Source organism: Hordeum vulgare, chromosome 6H, assembly GCF_904849725.1.
Source record: "Hordeum vulgare subsp. vulgare chromosome 6H, MorexV3_pseudomolecules_assembly, whole genome shotgun sequence".
Classification (NCBI taxonomy): Eukaryota; Viridiplantae; Streptophyta; class Magnoliopsida; order Poales; family Poaceae; genus Hordeum; species Hordeum vulgare.
This window is the reverse complement of record NC_058523.1, coordinates 1,134,838-1,157,404: the sequence shown is the minus strand read 5'-3', so window position 1 is coordinate 1,157,404 and position 22,567 is coordinate 1,134,838. Positions and strand designations below refer to the sequence as shown.

The window sequence follows — 22,567 nt, the reverse complement described above, 5'->3', positions numbered from 1 at the left end:
TGCGGCATCATTCAGACACTTAGCAACGCTGGTGATCTGTCACGCTAGATTATTAGCTATCATCCGCCATGAATTCATAAATATCTGACCCTCCTGCTGTGGATACAAGAGACCAAACCCATGTGACTTCCTATTACTGCGAAATAGTGGTTGAGTGAGAGAGACATTTGCAGCGGCAGAAACTGAGTGGTACCAACACACTCGTTTCCCTCTATAAATAGGAGCCTCGTGTTCTAGGATTTCCATCAATCCAACATAGCCATTTCTCATTCTTCTGGAGAAATTAAAGCCAAGAAGCCAACCATGGCACCCAGCAAGAGTATTAAGAGTGTGGTCATTTGTGTTCTCATACTGGGTTTAGTTCTGGAGCATGTCCAGGTGGAGGGAAAAAGTTGCTGCAAGGACACGTTAGCTAGAAACTGCTACAACACTTGCCGTTTCGCGGGTGGTTCCCGTCCAGTCTGCGCAGGTGCTTGTCGTTGTAAAATCATAAGTGGTCCAAAATGCCCTAGTGACTATCCTAAACTGAATCTTCTCCCTGAATCCGGTAAGAGATATCATTGTTATTCTTTTCAACTTGTTCATAATGACCTGCTAACATGAAATTATTTACATACTTATTGTTCAAATTACTTTGGCAGGTGAACCAGATGTCACTCAGTACTGCACCATTGGATGCAGGAATTCTGTCTGTGACAACATGGACAATGGTAATTTTAATTTACCACATTTTTATATTTTTTATTCATCTCATAGAAAAAATTTGTGTTTTAGACATACATAACGTCAACTATTTTGTAACAGTTTTCCGTGGCCAAGAGATGAAATTCGACATGGGACTCTGCAGCAACGCATGTGCCCGTTTCTGTAATGATGGTGCAGTCATTCAGTCTGTTGAAGCCTAATCATGCCTTCTTGTGCATGATTTCTATGGCCAAGGTCGTATAGTCATTTTGTCTTGAATAATCTTGATACCATCAGCTGTATGGAAGCCAATGTATCATCTTACTTATGAATTTGTCTTTTTCCCTTGTTCCAATAAGAGTCGCCACGATGAATCTATTTGTACCCTTGGCTTAATATAAAAGTTCCATGGATATATTATGTGATACACTACAATTTTCAAATTTTCCGATGTCGTTTCATGTATATCAATCGTTTTATATTAAGTCCCAACATTTTGAGATTATATTTACCTTTGAACATATTAGCTATCATGTTTTTACCGTGAAAGTTTTTTCTCCACTACATATTAATTAGGCGTTACACGATATAAAGGAACTCGAAGGGCCATCAATTGGCTAGTCGAACAGAATGTTGCTAACAGGAAATTTATGGTAATCAACAACATGTTTTGCGTATTTTAGGACAACTATGATCACTAAGGGAGGAGGGACGGTCAGTGGAGCCATATAACTTTGATTGCTAACTCGTTAGGCCACGACGAGCGTATATAACCACCAAATTGCCCCTTAAAATTTGAAAAATTCTAGTGTTCTAGGGAATTTCTATACATTGTTTGGCGATGACCCAAATCGTCACACAATAATGGTATATCCAGCTATATTTTTGTGTCGATTGTATTTTCTTTTGAGCATCTTGAATCTAACATTATAGAGTTGTGCGCCCTCATATTTGTGTCCTTGTAAAAGGGAGATATGGATTTGGACTACAAACCAAATGAAAATGAGAGTATGTTCATAGAGTCACTTTAAGTAATACTCCAAATAAAAAACACAGTGACCTCGACTGTGTTTCGGTCACAAAACTGATCAAAATTAGTTACTGGAGATGGTTCTATGCACAAACCAACCCTAATAATACTCATAGTTTGTTTCTTGTTCACTGGATGTATCTATGATAATACTTAAGAAAAAAAATCTTCATGTGACTCTGTATACTGGGGCATCTCAAGCGTATATATTTCTTTATTCTGAATATTGTTTACCGAAAATGTCAATGGGCCTAGATTTAATGAATTGCGGGTATGCAATATAAATTTGTTTCTTTGTTTGAGAATATGTATGTAGGGTATTCACATGCTAGCACACTCAGAGGTATACTGGACCAGAACTAGGTTGAGGCTGCTTTCATGGTATGGTTAGTGGCTTGTTGCTGCCTTCTGCATGTACACTCAGAGGTAAGCCAATAATGCTTTTCTCAGCCCCTTCAACAAAACGCGAGACACGCAGAGGCATGTCGCAAAACAAAACAAAACGTTTGCACACCTAGATGGGGCAATGATGCTTTCGTCCATAATTTTTTCTCTCTAATTTGAATGTAATTTCCTCTTTTGAATAAAGTTTCATGCAGTAGTTAATGGTAAAATGTAATTAGTTTATTTGGTCATAACAGAACTGAGCGAGTACTACTTGGGTCGCTCCCGTGGTCAGTGGGTCATGATTTACTTAATGGGATATTTTCGTGAAAGATTCATTCCTCTATTATTTTTGAAAAAACTTCATGTGATTCTATATACTGGGGCATCTCACGCGTATATATTTCTTTATTCTGAATATTGTTTACCGAAAATGTCAATGAGCCTAGATTTAATGAAGTGCGGGTACGCAATATAAATTTGTTTCTTTGTTTGAGAATATGTATGTAGGGTATTCACATGCTAGCACACTCATGGTATGCTGCTTTCATGGTATGGTTAGTGGCTTGTTGCCGCCTTCCGTATGTCTTAAGTATCATTTCTTATCATCCCTTGGACCATGTGCCTTAGCTACTTGGCTATTTGTACACCTAGGTAAGCCAATAATGCTTTTCTCAGCCCCTTCAACAAAACGCAAGACACACAAAGGCTAGTCGCAAAACAAAACAAAAAGTTTGCACACCTAGATGGGGCAATGATGCTTTCATCCATAATGTTTTCTTTCTCATTTGAATGCGATTTCCTCTTTTGATTAAAGTTTCATGCAGTAGTTAATGGTAAAATGGAGTACTACTTGGGTAGCTCCTGTGGTCCGTTGGTCATGATTTTTGTCAAAGATTCACTCCTCTATTATTTTAAGATTCACTCCGTCTTAAAATAATGGGTCTGTACAATAGGGATGCTTGAATACTCGTGGTACACGAGTATACAATAGGCAAGGATGATGTGTGCTAATCTCGTTATGTATAAATAAGTTACGCCGTCAGGGCCGACAGCGCAATCACTTGTAATAGCATCCCTAGCAGATCCCGAATAAAAGCATCCCTAGCATATCCAGAATAAAAGCATCCTTAGCAGATCCCGAATACAAAATAGAGACGATAGATTTTTTTTCTTGCCACAAAGGGATGATAGAGATGTGAGAGACAAGAATAAAAGCATCCCTAGCAGATCTCGAATAATGCCCCGACCTGTAAAACAACCGTAAAAATATGAGTCCATGCAGAAAAAGTTACCCGATAAGACCCCTCAAACGCGTCGGACCTGTAAATATTTTTGCGGGGCGCGGCAAAATTCCCACCCAAACCCGCGAAAACGCTGGTTCTCCCCTTCACCCCGTCAGTGCCTTGTATATATCGGGTGCGGTTGACAGGTGGGACATACCAGCCCGGGCTTTTCCCCCACCCCATCGTCGTCGGGCTGCCGCCTATGACTCCTGCCATACCAGCCGTCGGGATCACGCTGGCGGGTCGCCATAGGCCCAGGATTGACCCGTACCCATTCTTGCTGCCTCGGCCGGTCGAAAAGTTGCATATCGGCGACTGTTTGTCGTGCCTGTGGGATCTGACATTCTCGGCGACCATCGGCTGCGCCAAGCCATGGATTGGTTACGGAGCACTCCGCAGAGTCCTGGAAAAGCGCCAGCGCCGCGTGCAGGTACTGGATCGTCCTCTAGTCGTCATCGTTGGTTTGCCGGCAAGGCCTCGGCCGACCGTCGACCAGGCTCGGTGCTCGTGCAGCGGCTCGCCGGCTTGCCGATGCCGCTCATACAGTGCGACGACTGCACAGAGACAGTGTTGCGGCTCACATCTAGCTTGTATGCGAGAACACCTCGAATGCATATTCCTAAAATGCAATAACGACGGTTTATATCCTTCTTTCCGTTCCTCAAAGATATGGTAAATCATTAGGTATCCAATGTCTTTGCAGAAAATAAAGAAGCAAAAAAAAAATGTGTTTTCATGCTCCAAATTAAAATGCAAATAACAGATTTACGGGTCGGTGGCGGACGACGACCGAGAAGCCGTTTTTCCATAAACTGTAAAGGAATTTTTGGTTCGCTGATATATGGGTTCTGCTAAAGATGCTCAAAGGGCTGCCTGATTGGTCATCAAGGAATTTGTGAGTTGGTCAGAATAATTACTGCTGATTGTAGCTTCTCTCTAGGAAAGAATAGATAGTTCACAAATTAGTATTCACAATAAAAAATGATTTTAATAGAAAATCTTGCATAAAATATGCTGTCTAAATTGGACAAACAATATGCCCTCTTTCACTTGGTCGGTAAGCCAGATGGAACACTGAAATTTAATTAAGTGAAGAGCTTGGCAAGAATTAATAATTAGTTTAAGTGTCCTTTTACTAGTTTAAGTCACCATTTTAAAATATAATTATGTAATCATTTATAAATCTCAGTAACCAGCTCAGCCATGAATTAATAATTAGTATGCACTGCATTCTACTACTATAAAGGATGAGGTGACGAGGCACTCCTATATGATTTGGTCACTCGTTTTACTTTATTAACGAAATTCAAGGTCAACAAAGACTGCATTGAAAGGTTGGGACTGAAGGCGCATCAGAGTACACCACCATGACGAGCAGCTGCATTATCCTGTCCAAGAGCGGGTTCAATGCTTGTTTAAAAAACTACCTCTGACTTCTCCATTTGAAGAAATGGCGTTGCTGCCTTCTCATCCATGGACGATAGGAATCCACTATGCCATCGCTAGAGAGAAAAGAGAGAAGAGAAAATGGAATTTGCATTGGTTGCCGATTGGAGAAAGATGACAACAATCAAAGGCAAGTTAATTGCCATCACATGGTCGACGTCGCCTCTTTTGTTGTATTTTGATTAATTAAGTACAATAGGTACTTAGTGTAATTTACAAAGATATAGAATTTGCGCATGGTACTTTTTTGTTAAAAAATGGAAGAACAACCTTTTCTACGGGTGATGCAACATATGTGGTGGCTCCCTAAAATGTAATCAATAGTCTTGCGTGATTCACGTATGAGTTTGGCGTCTATTGGCATGCATTATTGCTGCCCATACTATGATTGTATATTATTGATTTATATATGCAAGTAAGTACAAAGTGATGGTCCATGTCATCAATTTAATAGCAGCTTTATGCAGGACCGCAACATACATTTCTACCAGTAAGATTGGTAACGTTAAAAGAAAAATGTTATTCGGGCATCTTTTCGCATTTTTCGCGTTGGTATTTGGGTTTAAGATATTTGTTTCTTTATGAATGCTTTGATTCTAGCAAGTAGACAAATGCTGGAGTCCTACAAAGAGACAAATAAAAACGTGAAACACGCACAGACATAAAATCTAGATCAAGAAGTGTACTAAGAGACGAATGCATACGTGAAACATGCAAGCCAACTTAGGAGGCTGCGTCCTACTAAAAGATCGAAGCAATAAGACTTCCATATAATAAAAATGCAAAATTGTTTCCGCTGGCTGGTGGTTCATAATTTCTTTGAAGTTATTAGTGATCTGAGCATGGGCTCTGAATTTTTGAGATGGTCCCTGTATGGTCTGGACCAGCGGGTTGGCATGTAAATGTGATATATTACTCTAACCTATATATGCATCTATTATCTACTAAAAGAAAAATACGAATATAAAATAGGGAAATAGGCTAGAAAATCAGACATTAACCAGCAACATATGACCATTATTTAAATTATGTATGAAATAGTCTATGGATATAAAAGTTCCATAATTATTACTTACCTATGACCATTATTTAGTATGCAGAAGATTATTGACTGCAGGGTGGCAACAAAGAGATTAGTTGGGTAATCGGTCTATTACCAACAATACACTATTCAATCCATGCAGTAAGGGTTGCAGTAGCCAGCAACAATGTTGTCTTTCAGCTCACCTCCATTATTGTGGATCACGGAGTCATCACCTCCATTTTTGTGGATCACGGAGTCGTCACCTCCACAGTTCTGGACCATGCATCAGTTTTTGTAATGAGGGTGCAGCCATTCAACCCGTTGAAGCCTAATCATGCATTCTTATGCATGATTTCTATGGCCAAGGTCGTATTGCCATTTCATCTTCAATAGTATAGGATACCACGAGTTGTATCAAAGCCTATGTTGCATCTCACTAATATATTTATGTTTCTTACTTGTTCCTATAAGAGTCGTCACGGTGAATTTATTTGTACCCTTGGCCAATCAATATAAATGATTCATGCATATATTATGTGATATATTGTAATTTTTACATTTTTTATATTGTTTCCTCTAAATCAATCCTTTTAAATTACGACCATGTGTTTTCATATTCTATTCAACAATCAACATATGAGCTATCATGTTGTTACCATGAAAGTTTTCTCCAGTAAGCTTTAATTAGGTATCATAGATATAAAGGAACTTAAAGTTTGATCAAGTAGCTAGTTGAACAGAACTCGAAATTTAGAATAGGAGGATGGAGTGACAGAAATGATAGTTCCTCGGTTGACAAGTTCTCGCATAAGGTCTAAATATGGAGCCAAGAGGATGTTATGGCTATGGTTGGGTATTTACCCTAATAAATCTTAGGATTTGTGTATTATTTGCTAAAAGCACAATCAAACTATATGTGAGTCACTGGTCTCTCATGACATAATTTCTTACTTGGGAAGACAAGCAATTTAATTTATTTTCTACAGAAAAATATTGGTTGGAAACAATTTTTCATAATATACTTGAATCCAGATTGCTGTGTAAGGATTAAGGAAGATAACTATGTAGCTCGCAAATCACGTTAACTAGCCATAGTTTAAGCATGTGAATCCAACAATAACTAGCCGGACGCCCCCACCCCTTTTACTAGCCTTTATAAAGTAAGCTCATTATCTCTTACTCCATCCGTCCCAAAATTCGTGTCTTAGATTTGTCTAGATATGAATGTACTTAGTCATGTTTTAATATTTAGATACATTCATTTTTAGACAAATCTAAGACAAGAATTTTAGGATAGAGGGAGTATTTACTAATTGGAGGCACCTTTTAAGGATCTCTCATTAATCCAGATCATCAAAATTAATTACACCATTGGATTGTGGAATTAACGTTCAGGTTAAAAAAGAAAACGTACGTAACGCGGATGACCCCATGCCACAAAAAATAGGCATCTGACATGTGAAACATTCCATTACAGTTTTTTTATAGAAAACACAACAACATGTACATGTAAGAGTCCTCCATCTCCACGTTCAAGTTCTAAGCACTAAAAATACACGTGCCTCGATCTGCCTACAGAAAAAGTAAACAAATAATGACAAGTTATCAAGCGTTTAAGCCCAAGGATAAAAAGTGTCCACCTCCCAATTATGGAAAAAACACGTGCATGTTCCATTCAAAAAAAGAAATAATACACTAATTTTTCCGGAATTGTTTTTCAGTAGCACACACAATGAATAGTACTCAACGTTCAAGTCACAAGGATAAAAAGGCCTGTATCCCGATTTCCTGAAAAACACGTGCATGTTCCCCTCAAAAATGAAAGAAGACACATAATTTTTTTATCAAGCACCACATTATGGGGAATAAAGAGTTGATGCATGATAAAGACCCATGTAACCACGTTATGGGTTGGGAAATCAGACCATACAAAATATTAAATAAGAACGTATACATAAAGTTGCATGCCCAAAATAATATATATGAACATAAACCCCGTAATTTTTATTGTTATTTCAAATAGGTGTATTTTTCGCAACCATGCCCACTTAAATTGTAAATTAATTGGTAATTGTTTTTGAAGTATTACTGTATACTCAATTTTTTAATTCGATAAACGAGAGATACATTCACAATTAAATGTTCTTTAGTTAAAGAGTAAGCTCTACGCAATGCACACAGATGTGATGGAGATTATCTAAAATGCAGAAATAGCTTTGTTTTTCTTTGTCTGAGTATTTTTTCCGATGTGAATGAAGTCGAATTGTGGTTGTGCTATATTTACACCGAGCATGATAAATCAATACAATCTTAGATAAACGAATTGAACACAAAATGGAACACACATTCTTCTGATAATTTCAGTTTATTTAATATTTCCATGATTTATATATGCATCATCTTTGGAGAAAAAACAAACCCATATGAGCCACTACATCTTGATTAGGGGACTCGATCATCATGAATCCCTTTTGTAAATGTATATCTGAGGAATAGTATATCATGGCCAAACTACATTTTTGTTAGCCAGAATATAAATTATTTTATATTGTACTTTTGTACATATTTTTGACTCTTTTATATGACAAAATTTAATTATCGTAGTAGTATGCAATTACTGAACAATGTTAAAAAGGACTATATCTAGCCCGTGCAGAAGCACGGGTTGATGACTAGTTAACCTAATCCAACAACACTTGATTAGTATGATAGGATATGAAATTTAAGCCGTCTAATGCCTAGTAGTTCACGTTGATAAAACCACATATAGTCAGCCTTGCAAAATACCTGTGTAGTTGTAATACTAATGATGCCATTGAATGAGTCTAGTACATCCATCAATTACTGATGTGCATCCTGCTGGACGCTGGAGTAGCATGAAGATGTGATGGACAAAAAAATTGACGAATCTTAACTACATTGTGTGTCGATTTTTTGTTTGTGTTATTAAGATCTATGTTAGTTCCCATAATTTGCTGGTTCCGTACAAGTTTAGGCCTACGATCTTCAATAATTGCAAGGAACCACCACATGTGTGCCGTCACTTGTAAACAAGCTAGTTTTTATTTCGTTTTTGAAAGCACCGCCCACAAATTCTATAATTGTAGATTGCACAGGCCCACTCATTTCGCTTTATTAACAAAATTGAAGGTCAACAAGTATTACATGGAGAGGTTTGGGACTGAAGGAGATTACGAGCAGTTATACGCCGGCCGTTGGATGTCCTTCTCCACATTAGCATCAGAGTGCACCGCCACGACGAGCGGCTGTTTTATCTTGATCGACAAAGAGTTCAAACTAGAGCAATGCTCGTTAAAGAAACTACTTCTACCATCTCCATTTTAAGTATCTTTCTCCACCATGGCCGATAGGAATCAACTATGCCATAGCCAGAGAGAAAAGAGAGAAAAGAGACTGGAGTTTTCATGGGCCGCCGATTTGAGAAATATGACAACCAACAAAGGCGCCTTAACGGCCATCACATGGTCACGGTCGTCACTTTACCTATTTTTTGGTTAATTGAGTAAAACATGCAATTGGTGTAGTCTGTACAGTAATAGAATTAGCTTTTTTTGCAAAAAATAATAAAGAACAAACTTTTTTCCTGTGTTTCCATATGTGGGGTGGTTCCCTACAATTAAGTCAATAAATTAGTCGGTTGTCTTGCGTGATTCTCGTGCGATTTTGTCGTGTATTGGCATGCATTGTTGCTGCCTATATTGTGGTTGTATATTATTTATTTGGAGATGCAAGTAAGTACAAAGAGATGGTGCATGTCTTGAATTAACTAGCAGCTTCATGCCGGACCCTCAACTTGCATTTCTACGAGTGAGTATGGTAAAAAAAATGTTATTCGGGCAGGCATTTTTTGCGTTGGTATTTGGGTTTAAGGTATTTGTTGCTTCATGAATATTTGGTGTCTAATATTCATACGTGAAACACGCACAAACATACAACCTAAATCAACGGGGGTACTAAGAGACGAATGCATATGTGAAACACGAAAGAGAGCCTTCTACCCTCGTTATCATGTCCGTGTTTCAATAGGGTCTCAGGATTGCGATGGACGGCTGTTCCTACTAAAAAGATATCAAAACAATAAGACTTCCATATAATAAGAAATGGAGAAGTGTTCGGTCTTGTTGGTGGTTCATAGTCCCGGTTGGTAAGGGCCTATAGCCCCTGTTTATCAACCGGGACTATTAACTTGGGACTAAAGACGCCTCGCCCTTTAGTCCCGGTTAGCTACAAACCGGGATTAATACCTCTCCACGTGGCTGGCAGCGTGTGTGGCGTGGCCGGGATCTTTAGTCCCGGTTGGTAACATCATTTGGGACTACAGGCTATGGTGATTTTGGGTTTTTGGGTTTATTATTTATTTTTGCTTTTTATTTTATGTTTTCTATTTCATTCTTTTTCATTTAAAACATATCTTACGCTAGTACATACTGTACACGTTATGCATATATCATAAGATATCTCGTAGGACCAATCATATATCATAGAATTTCGAGAGGGACCATATATTTGCATGCGCATATTATATAACACACCCATATATATATACGATTTGCTATATATAATTTCTCCTACAACTTGCGGATCAATTACATGCATGCATTAATTGCTGAAGTGGTATTCTCCTTTCGAATCTATAACCTGCTCCAGCAAAAATCCCGAAAATTAATCTTTGAAACGCTCGTATGCGTTCCATTCGGAGGAGTTCCAAGTAGTTTTGATGCGTAATATGGCCTCTAGGCACTTGTGGGAGTAGTTGCTATGAGTTTTGTTGAGCCTTGTTCACTTTTCCTTAGAATCACTAAAAAATTCAGAAATTTTCAGAGATAGAAAAGGAAAAAGATGAGGAGCTTCTTAAGTGGTTCTTCAAGCCGTGCCCCCAAGGATGATGAAGTGAGAAGAAGCCCAAGTATCCGTCCCTCGAGTTGCAGAAGTTCGAGCATGCGAATGGCCAAGCGATGTGTTCTTACGCGCCGCCGGAATTTATGAGGACTTTTACTACTTGGTGGAGAATGCAGGCCTTACCGCCTTCGTTGAAGATAAGTGTCCGCAATACCTCCTCCTCACTAATATCTTCGTACAAAGCTTTAACTTCTATGCGAGGAAGAATCCTCCTATGATATCCCCCAGTGCATGTCACTCCAGGATTTTTGCAATGTTTGCAAATTACCTTACGTTGGGGATATTCACGAACCTCGTCCAGGGGACTTGGAAGCTTTCATCAATACTATTGTTGTAGGAGAGGAGAGAGGAGTATCTTGCGCTAGAGCTGCTAGCGTTCATTTTCCTGTGCTTCGGTACTTCTCACTATTTGTGGGAAAATGTTTGATTGGTCGTGAGAAAGCTGGGTCACATAGTTCCCCAGATATTGCGGTCTTGCGCAAAGCCCTTTATAACGATAAAACTTATAGCTTGGGCGCTATAGTAGCTCAACGGTTGAACACGAACCGTTCTAAAGGGGTTGTCTATGGAGGTATCTATGCTACTCGTCTTGCTAGACAATTTGAGATACCTATTAGACTTGACGAAGAAGAAAAGATTCTTCTTCCTGAGAAATATCTAGATTATGATAGCATGGTTTTCCATGACTTTCTTGATAGAGATACAAATAGAAGGATGATTTATAACCTGTTATTTAGTCAGGGTACTCGTGAGACTATTACTTTGCCTGCTCCTTCTCTGTTCAACCTTCATACAGGCAGGTACATTATTATGCTGTAACATCCCAATTTTCTTAAATTCGGATGTTAATAGATCATTCATATGCATCTCATATTTTTATGCATTATTTGTTCTTTTGTAAATTTTATTCAGTTGGCAACTTCGAGAAATTTATTGGAGTGGAGATAATATGACTTCTCCCGTGTGAAATAAAAAGTTCATGATGTTAAAATGTTATTTGAAGTTGTCCGATTTGGTTTTGCGAATTTTATAATCTCTGAAATTGTTTTTAGTTAAGTTTTTAAATGCTTTTTGTGTGGCCTATTGCATAAAACTTATTTTAAAATTTTGCATTAGGTGGAACTAGGTTTCCTTTAGTATTTATTAGGATATTTATTTTATACTTATATATATATATATATCTATATTAGATTTATAATATGTATATCTATATATACTTATTTATATTTATTGCGATGTGCGTATATATATATATTATATGTATATATATGCATATATTTTTGTATACGAATATTATTATTTTATTTTATTTTCTCTGTTTGTTTTTCTTTAAAAAAACATATACTATTTTAAATTTATTTTTGAGGTTTTATTTAAAAAAAAAAAACCCAGGGGCCAGCCCACCAGCACCCAAGCACCACCATCCCCACGTGAACAACAAAGCTTCCCAGCACACAGAGGGCCAGCTCCAGGTGCCCCAGCGCACCAACAGAGGGCCAGCTCCAGGTGCCCAGCGCCCCCAGGACCAAGCCAGCTGGCCATGCTAGCTCAGCCAACCGAGCCAGGCCGAGCCCCACTTCGTTTTTTCCCCTGTCCCGAGGCGGACTCCCGCAGCTCTCAGCCTCCCGAGACCGTGTCTGGTCAGGACTCCTCCTCCTCACGAGTAGAAAAGTCCCGGGACCCGATTCTTGTGCTGACTTCGATCTGAGCCAGACCCCCATCTCGCCTAGACCGCAGAGGAGCCGCCCCCACCGCGCCGACGCTGGAGCACCGCACCGTCCACCGGAGTTCGCGAAGCCGTCACCGGAGTTTGCGCACGTCACCGGAGTTTGTCCGACCGCCACCGGAGAAGCACCATCGGAGGAGCCACACCGAGACGGTTTTGTTTTTCCCCGCTGTTCGTGGTGAGGACGCACGCACGAGCGATTCATCAAACCCCGATGAACAGCTTCAGGACGAAATAAAATCTGTTTTTATCTGTTTTCAGCTCTGTCAGATTCTCGGTATAATTTTGAAACGCGTTTATCTTTTTACTCGTAACTCCGATTCAGGAAATTCTTTTTCCTGTGATCTCGTATCGATGAGGAGAACATGTTAGAACCAGTAGTTTTCAGTTTTACGAATTTTTTTTTTTTTTTGTTAAAAACAGATTATTTTACACCTACCGGAGGCCATATTTTGCAAACCGTTCATCCGGTTTAGTTGATTTTTCTTTTGCGTTGTCATCGTATCAGCATGTAGATGATTTTACACCTGCTGCCATGCTATTTATGCTTTGGTTTTAAACAAGTTGTTTTATTGCCGATGATCTTTTTGGTGTTATGTGATTGTGGTGATTGATTGGTGTGATTGTTTGCAACGTGTAGATTGTGCGGAGTGCGACGGAAACTATTGTCAGGAGTGTGACCTTCTGAACCAGAATCAAGGCAAGTTACATGTTGATCATCCTTTACCTATTATTTTTCTATGCATGTAGTATTATACCACCCTATGAAAGTTATGCATGTATAGGAATATTATTATTGTTATGCTATTGAGCTATATCCCTTCGTCATTGAAGATCGTGTTAGATATATTTTGCTATGCTATGTAGACGGGGATTGGTTTCTGTATTCATTGAGATTATGTGAGGATTACTACAAAATAAATTGAGTAGTAATTCAGGATATAATACACCTCTGGGCGGATATGGTATTGCTGGGTGGTTTCAAGAACATCATGGTTTCTACCCTCTGAATGTAAGTATAATGCCGCCCAGGTTCAAAAAGATCAAACAGACTTAGTGACTAGTAGCTTCCTTGTGCGACCACTGGCTATTATGGGCTCTGGCTTAGTTGATCAGTCGTGGAAACCTTACCCGGATGTGCCAGCTGATGTAGCTATGATAGGTGGGATGGGCCTCCTGTGGGACTAGGTGACTGCTTCTGAAAGACTTCGTCTCAATCTTCGGGTTGGGTCCAGTGGGTACAGCGTACTAACCTCTGCAGAGTGTATAAACTAATCATGATTAGCCGTGTCCCCGGTTATGGACAATTTTGAGCAGCTAGGCCATTACAGTTGTTGGATGATCTTGACAGATGACTCACTTAATAAAACTTGTTGGGAAACTTAATAATGGTGATAGGTTGGAGTTGGAGATGCCAATTCAACCATGTGTGAGTTATTGTAGCAAACAAATTAAAACTTGACTATTAGGTAGCTATGAGGGTAAAATCAGCTTTCTGCAAAATAACCATCAGCCTTTCTTTTGTTATACTATGCATATACATGTAGGTCTGTTATATTACTTTTCTTGTGTAACTTGCCAATACATTCAAAGTATTGACCTATATGGCTGCAACGTATCATGTTGCAGGATATTCAGACGAGGAGTAAGGTACCGTTAGGGTCGCGAGTCTTCACTCAACATCGCCAGTGGGCTATGATGGGACTCATCGTTATTATTCTGCTACTTTTCTGCTGTTTATTAGTATAAAGCTAGCTAAGTGCTATGCAGATTGTTATATTTTATAAATTCTGGATCATACGTTATTACAAATGATGCACTTGCTATATCTGGTTTTCATCTATACTGTGTGTGCTAGCGAGTCGATCCAGGGACTAGCACAGTAAAGCATAGAGACTCAAATCCTTCGAGGTTTGGTCGTTACATATGCCCTCAGACATCTACGCATATTGGGGCCTAGCCCAACCACAGGTGTCCGTGCCCGAGCCACCAGTCGAGTACCAGACGCCGGTTTATCAGTGGAAGCCAGAGGAGCTCACACAGCAGTGGCATCCTCAGTCAACTCCGGATTACCCCAGAGCTGGTTATTTCCCTCCATGGGAGTAGACCAACTTAGGCCAAAAGCCTAAGCTTGGGGGAGTATGTGTTTCTCACCTACTTTACATTCTTGCTTATGCTTTCACTTTGTTCGTCGGTGTTCACACTTTGCCACTATATCATCCATGTTAGTTTATTCTATTTCTCGTTTTCTTTTCATGTGCCTGTCTAGTTTGAGAAAACCCAAAAATATTTTCTTGTTCTTCTTTCGCTTGTTGGGAGCTTTCCCGTGTAAATAGTTTTCTTTTTCCTTGGGTCAAGGTAGAAGACCATGGTTACAATGTTTAGTGGCTCTCGCATGCATATCTGCTGATCTGTTAAAGAGCCATATTACTTTGTCTTCTCCTTTGTGTTTGCCTGCAGATTCCAGCTTTAGTCCAATGCACGAGCACTCTTATATTGTTCACATTATTCGATCGTGCAAGTGAAAGGAAATAATGACGATATATGATGAAGTGACTGAGCCTAGAAAAGATGGTATGAACTCGATCTATTTTGTTTTTGTAAGTATGACTAGCTCATTGTGCCTGATTCAGCTTTGTTGTGAGAGAAACATGTTTGCAATGACAACTTAGAGAACATAGTTGCTGATGCCATGCTTACTTAGCTAGGAGCTTATAATGGTTTGTCTTTGATGCCCACATGAATGTTGAGATGACTATGATGTAGTATGATAGGATGGTATCCTCCTTTGAATGATTCAAGTGGCTTGACTTGGCGCATGTTCATGCATGTAGTTGAAACAAAATCAACACAGCCTCTATGATATTCATGTTCATGGTGATTTATGTCCTACTCATGCTTGCACTCAATGTTAGTCAATCTCATTGTATTTTGATGACTGTTGTCGCTCTCTAGTTGGTCGCTTTCGCAGTCTTTTGCTAGCCTTCACTTCTACTAAGCGGGAATACTGCTTGTGCATCCACTCCCATGAACCCAAAGTTGTTCCATATGAGTCCACCATACCTACCTATATGCGGTATCTACCTGCCGTTCCAAGTAAATTTGCATGTGCCACTCTCTAAATCTTAAAGAAATAATATGTTCTGCATGCCCGAACCGCTCATGTGGTGACAGGGGGCTATCAGTATCTTCCATGCTAGGCGTGTTATCCTCGATATGTGTTTATTCACTATCATTCACGAGAAAGGGGACGGTAATTGGAATGCCCAGTTCCATGCTCAAATCGAAAAGATAATTGCAAACAAAACTCCCCCAGGATTGTTGTTGGTATGGACGGTACCCGAGGATTCGTCTAGCCGTGGAGTGTGATTGATCGGTGGTGGGGGAGTCAAAAGTTTACTTTTCTGTTTGGTAACCGCCTATAGCATGTGTAGCGTGGAAGATGGTAAGAACGCTTAGTCATTGCGTTGACAATGAAAGTATGCCACCCAAAATTATTATCTCTGTTTTCAAAGCTTGAGCTCTGGCACCTCTACAAAATCAATGCTTCCCTCTGCGAAGGGTCTGTCTATTTATTTTCTTGTTGAATCTCCTCCTCTTATAAAAGCACAAATCATTTTTCTGCTTTGCTTTTAACTGTGTTGAGTATGACTGTGACTGGATCTTCTTTGCAATGAATTACAATGTCTAGTCAGCCCTTGGTCTTTGAAGGTGCTCTGCATTTATGTTTTGCGGTTTCAGAAAGAGCTAGCGAGATACCATCTGTTCGTACTGCTTCATGATTGTTTTGATTGAAGTGTTGACGTTTGAGACTTATTGTTATTTGCTCGCTAGTTGATTATGCCATTGATATGAGTTTACCGTGAGACCTAGATGTCATTTGCTTATGTGGTTTGCTTATGATCTTGCTGAAATTCTGGATATATGAGTTAGACATCGTTGCAACAACAAAATCAAATGGAGTTCGTCAAAGTTTTTCTTTTGTCTCTTTCAGTTTGTCAACTGAATTGCTTGACGATAAGCAAGGCTTTAAGCTTAGGGGAGTTGATACTTCTCCGTCATATCTACTTTTCTGAACTCTTTTGCCCTTGTTTTGGACTCTAATTTGCATGATTTGAATGGAACTAACCCGGACTGACGCTGTTTTCAGCAGAATTGCCATGGTATTGTATTTGCGCAGAAATAAAAGTTCTCGGAATGACCTGGAAATCTACGAGAAATTTTTTTGGAATATATAACAAATATTAGTGCAAGAATTAACTGGAGGTACGGAGTCAGGAGCCCACGAGCCCACCAGCCCCCCCCCCCTGGCCGGGGCTGGCAGGGTTGTGAGCCCCTCGGGACTCCGCCGCCCCCAATTCCAGCTCTATATAACCTCTTTCGTCCGAAAAAAATCAGGAAGAAGAGTTCATCGCGTTTTACGATACGGAGGCGCCACCACCTCCTGTTCTTCCTCTAGAGGGCAGATCTGGAGTCTGTTTTGGGCTCCGAAGAGGGGAGATCGTCACCATCGTCATCATCAACCTTCCTTCATCGCCAATTCCATGATGCTCTTCACCGTTTGTGAGTAATCTCATCGTAGGCTTGCTAGACGGTGATGGGTTGGATGAGATCTATCATGTAATCGAGTTAGTTTTGACGGGGATTGATCCCTAGTATCCACTATGTTCTGAGATTGATGTTGCTACTACTTTGCCATGCTTAATGCTTGACACTAGGGCCCGAGTGCCTTGATTTCAGATCTGAACCTATTATGTTGACGCCAATATATGTGTGTTTTAGATCCTATGCTGCAAGTTGTAATCACCTACTATGTGTTATGACCCGGCAACCACGGAGTGACAATAGCCGGATCCACTCCCGGAGATGACCATAGTATGAGAAGTTCATGTATTCACCAAGTGTTAATGCGTTGGTCCGGTTCTTTATTAAAAGGAGAACCTTAATATCCCGTAGTTTCTATTAGGACCCCGCTCCCACGGGAGGGATGGACAATAGATGTCATGCATGTTCTTTTCCCTAAGCACGTATGACTACGTATGGAATACATGCCTACATTAGATTGACGAACGGGAGCTAGTTACTTATCTCTCCATGTTATAGCTGTTACATGATGAATCATATCCAGCATAATCATCCATCACCGATCCAATGCCTACGAGTTTTACCTACTGGTCCTTGCTACGATACTTTGCCGCTACTGCTGTCACTACTACTGTTGTTACTCTGTTGCTACTGTTGTTACTTTGCTCCTACTGGTTATTGTTGCTACTGCTGCTATCATACTACCTTGTCACTGATACTTTGCTGCAGACACTAAATCTTTCAGGTGTGGTTGAATTGACAACTCAACTGCTAATACTTGAGAATGTTCTTTCGCTTCCCCTTGAGTCGAATCAATAAATTTGGGTTGAATACTCTACCCTCGAAAACTGTTGCGATCCCCTATACTTGTGGGATATCACCCATCATATGAGCACGCGCGTGGATCACACCATAGGGTTAGTAGTATGTTGATAGGACTATATATTGGAGGGCAAGGGTGACAGAACCTTCAGCCTAGCATAGAAATTGATGCATACGGGATTGAAGGGGGACCAATATATCTTATTGCTATGGTTGGGTTTTACCTTAATGAACGTTAGTAGTTGCGGATGCTTGCTAATAGTTCCAATCATAAGCGCATAGAATTCCAAGTAAGGGATGACATGCTAGCAGTGGCCTCTCCCACATAAAACTAGCTATCGGTCTAGTAACATAGTCAATTACTTAGGGACAATTCCGCAACTCCTACCACCACTTTTCCACACTCGTTAAACTAACGTAATTGTTTCTTTGTCTTATCAGCCCCTAATTTTTACTTACGTGTTCTTTATTTTCTTGCTAGGCTATCCTATCACTCCTACAAAGTATTTCTAGTTTCATACTTGTTGTAGGTAAAGCGAACGTAAAGTGTGCTTAGACTTGTATCGGTGGCCGATAGAACTTGAGGGAATATTTGTCCTACCTTTAGCTCCTCGTTGGGTTCGACACTTTTACTTATCGAGAAAGGCTACAATTGATCCCCTATACTTGTGGGTTATCAAGACCTTTTTGTGGCGCCGTTGCCGGGGAGCAATAGCGTGAGGTGAATATTCTCGTGTGTGCTTGTTTGCTTTATCACTAAGTAGATTTATTTGCTGTTCTAAGTTGTTCTCTATCTTTAGTTATGGATATGGAACACGAATTACCAAAAAATTAGGTGTACTTGCTACTCATGGAGATGGGGAACCTCCTAAAACCCTCGATGCTCGTTATGTGGAAAATATTATGCAATTCTTCAATAATCCAGAGAAAACCCAATTCAATTATATAATGGGATAGACGTTAGATCAACGTCAATACTTTAGGGATTATCGCTTGACTCAAAAAGGGAAACTATTATGGGATCAAATTCATATGTTGAAATGGTATGCTCGCGAGCTATGCTCGAGATGTGATGTTACTTGTTGCTCTAGGATGAAGGCTCAATACCTTCCCTTTTCTTGTAAATTTAATGCTAATGCAACCTTGGCTTCTTATGCTAATGGTATATATGATTACTATGATGTGGAACAAATAGAAGAGTTTGTTTGTTTTATGGGTGCTTATGAAATTGAAGCTTTGTTTAAAAGGTGTGATGATAATGATGATGCTTCTTACCGATCTGAAAATTTGGTTATGCTTCGTTATTGTTATACTAATTATGAATATAGTACCCATATTTATTAATTTATGGAGAAATTCTGCACTGCCCAAGAAGAGACTAATATTTTGCAGGAAACTATGGAAGAAGAAAATGTTGAAAGTGTGAGCTGATTAGATGAAAAAGACGACGAGGAGAGCGAAGAACAAAAGGAGGAAGAGCGGACTAGCTACCCGTGCCCACCTTCTAATGAGAGTAACTATTCAACTCATACATTGTTTAATTTACCTTCGTACTTACCGAAGGATGAATGCTATGTTGATTGCTATGATCCCTTGGATTCGTTTGAAATATCCCTTTTTTATGAACTTGATGCTTGCTATGCTTGTGGCCATGATGCCAATATGAATGATGCTTATGAAGATGAACTTGCTATAGTTCCTTATTTTAAACATGAAAGTGTTGCTATCGCACCCACTTATGATAGTCCTACCATCTTTTTGAACTCTCCCAACTACACTATATCGGAAAGTTTGCTCTTATTATAGGGATTACATAGATGGGTTGCCTTCTACTATTGCACATGATGATTTTGATGAATATAATATCCAGAATAAAAGCATCCTTAGCAGATCCCGAATAGACAATAGAGTCGATAGATTTTTTTTCTTGCCACAAAGGGATGATAGAGATGTGAGAGACAAGAATAAAAGCATCCCTAGCAGATCTCGAATAATGCCCCGACCTGTAAAACAACCGTAAAAATATGAGTCCATGCAGAAAAAGTTACCCGATAAGACCCCTCAAACGCGTCGGACCTGTAAATATTTTTGCGGGGCGCGGCAAAATTCCCACCCCAACCCGGGAAAACGCTGGATCTCCCCTTCACCCCGTCAGTGCCTTGTATATATCGGGTGCGGTTGACAGGTGGGACATACCAGCCCGGGCTTTTCCCCCACCCCATCGTCGTCGGGCTGCCGCCTATGACTCCTGCCATACCAGCCGTCGGGATCACGCTGGCGGGTCGCCATAGGCCCAGGATTGACCCGTACCCCTTCTTGCTGCCTCGGCCGGTCGAAAAGTTGCATATCGGCGACTGTTTGTCGTGCCTGTGGGATCTGACATTCCCGGCGACCATCGGCTGCGCCAAGCCATGAATTGGTTACGGAGCACTCCGCAGAGTCCTGGAAAAGCGCCAGCGCCGCGTGCTGGTACTGGATCGTCCTCTAGTCGTCATCGTTGGTTTGCCGGCAAGGCCTCGGCCGACCGTCGACCAGGCTCGGTGCTCGTGCAGCGGCTCGCCGGCTTGCGGATGCCGCTCATACAGTGCGACGACTGCACAGAGACAGTGTTGCGGCTCACATCTAGCTTGTATGCGACAACACCTCGAATGCATATTCTTAAAATGCAATAACGACGGTTTATATCCTTCTTTCCGTTCCTCAAAGATTTGGTAAATCATTAGGTATCCAATGTCTTTGCAGAAAATAAAGAAGCAAAAAAAAATGTGTTTTCATGCTCCAAATTAAAATGCAAATAACAGATTTACGGGTTGGTGGCGGACGACGACCGAGAAGCCGTTTTTCCATAAACTGTAAAGGAATTTTTGGTTCGCTGATATATGGGTTCTGCTAAAGATGCTCAAAGGGCTGCCTGATTGGTCATCAAGGAATTTGTGAGTTGGTCAGAATAATTACTGCTGATAGTAGCTTCTCTCTAGGAAAGAATAGATAGTTCACAAATTAGTATTCACAATAAAAAATGATTTTAATAGAAAATCTTGCATAAAATATGCTGTCTAAATTGGACAAACAATATGCCCTCTTTCACTTGGTCGGTAAGCCAGATGGAACACTGAAATTTAATTAAGTGAAGAGCTTGGCAAGAATTAATAATTAGTTTAAGTCTCCTTTTACTAGTTTAAGTCACCACTTTAAAATCTAATTATGTAATCATTTATAAATCTCAGTAACCAGCTCAGCCATGAATTAATAATTAGTATGCACTGCATTCTACTACTATAAAGGATGAGGTGACGAGGCACTCCTATATGATTTGGTCACTCGTTTTACTTTATTAACCAAATTCAAGGTCAACAAAGACTGCATTGAAAGGTTGGGACTGAAGGCGCATCAGAGTACACCACCATGACGAGCAGCTGCATTATCCTGTCCAAGAGCGGGTTCAATGCTTGTTTAAAAAACTACCTCTGACTTCTCCATTTGAAGAAATGGCGTTGCTGCCTTCTCATCCATGGACGATAGGAATCCACTATGCCATCGCTAGAGAGAAAAGAGAGAAGAGAGAATGGAATTTGCATTGGTTGCCGATTGGAGAAAGATGACAACAATCAAAGGCAAGTTAATTGCCATCACATGGTCGACGTCGCCTCTTTTGTTGTATTTTGATTAATTGAGTACAATAGGTACTTAGTGTAATTTACAAAGATATAGAATTTGCGCATGGTACTTTTTTGTTAAAAAATGGAAGAACAACCTTTTCTACGGGTGATGCAACATATGTGGTGGCTCCCTAAAATGTAATCAATAGTCTTGCGTGATTCACGTATGAGTTTGGCGTCTATTGGCATGCATTATTGCTGCCCATACTATGATTGTATATTATTGATTTATATATGCAAGTAAGTACAAAGTGATGGTCCATGTCATCAATTTAATAGCAGCTTTATGCAGGACCGCAACATACATTTCTACCAGTAAGATTGGTAACGTTAAAAGAAAATTGTTATTCGGGCATCTTTTCGCGTTTTTTGCGTTGGTATTTGGGTTTAAGATATTTGTTTCTTTATGAATGCTTTGATTCTAGCAAGTAGACAAATGCTGGAGTCCTACAAAGAGACAAATAAAAACGTGAAACACGCACAGACATAAAATCTAGATCAAGAAGTGTACTAAGAGACGAATGCATACGTGAAACATGCAAGCCAACTTTCTAGGCTCCTTATCATGTTGGTGTTTCAACAGGGATGGGAGGCTGCGTCCTACTAAAGGATCGAAGCAATAAGACTTCCATATAATAAAAATGCAAAATTGTTTCGGCTGGCTGGTGGTTCATAATTTCTTTGAAGTTATTAGTGATCTGAGCATGGGCTCTGAATTTTTGAGATGGTCCCTTTATGGTCTGGACCAGCGGGTTGGCATGTAAATGTGATATATTACTCTAACCTATATATGCATCTATTATCTACTAAAAGAAAAATACGAATATAAAATAGGGAAATAGGCTAGAAAATCAGATATTAACCAGCAACATATGACCATTATTTAAATTATGTATGAAATAGTCTATGGATATAAAAGTGTTGGAATTATGCCCTAGAGGCAATAATAAATGTATAGTTATTATTATAATTCCTGTGTCAAGATAATAGTTTATTATCCAT

General features: G+C 39.8%; 1 protein-coding gene across 1 annotated transcript; it reads left to right on the top strand.

Annotated features, from left to right (window-relative positions):
• The first annotated feature begins 231 nt into the window (after positions 1 to 231).
• Positions 232 to 1,127, top strand: LOC123403088 (leaf-specific thionin DB4-like). Its single transcript, XM_045097058.1, has 3 exons — positions 232 to 547; positions 642 to 710; positions 805 to 1,127. The coding sequence occupies exons 1-3, from the start codon at positions 304 to 306 to the stop codon at positions 903 to 905; spliced, it is 414 nt and encodes a 137-aa protein (XP_044952993.1). The 5' UTR covers positions 232 to 303; the 3' UTR covers positions 906 to 1,127.
• The last annotated feature ends 21,440 nt before the right edge of the window (positions 1,128 to 22,567 follow it).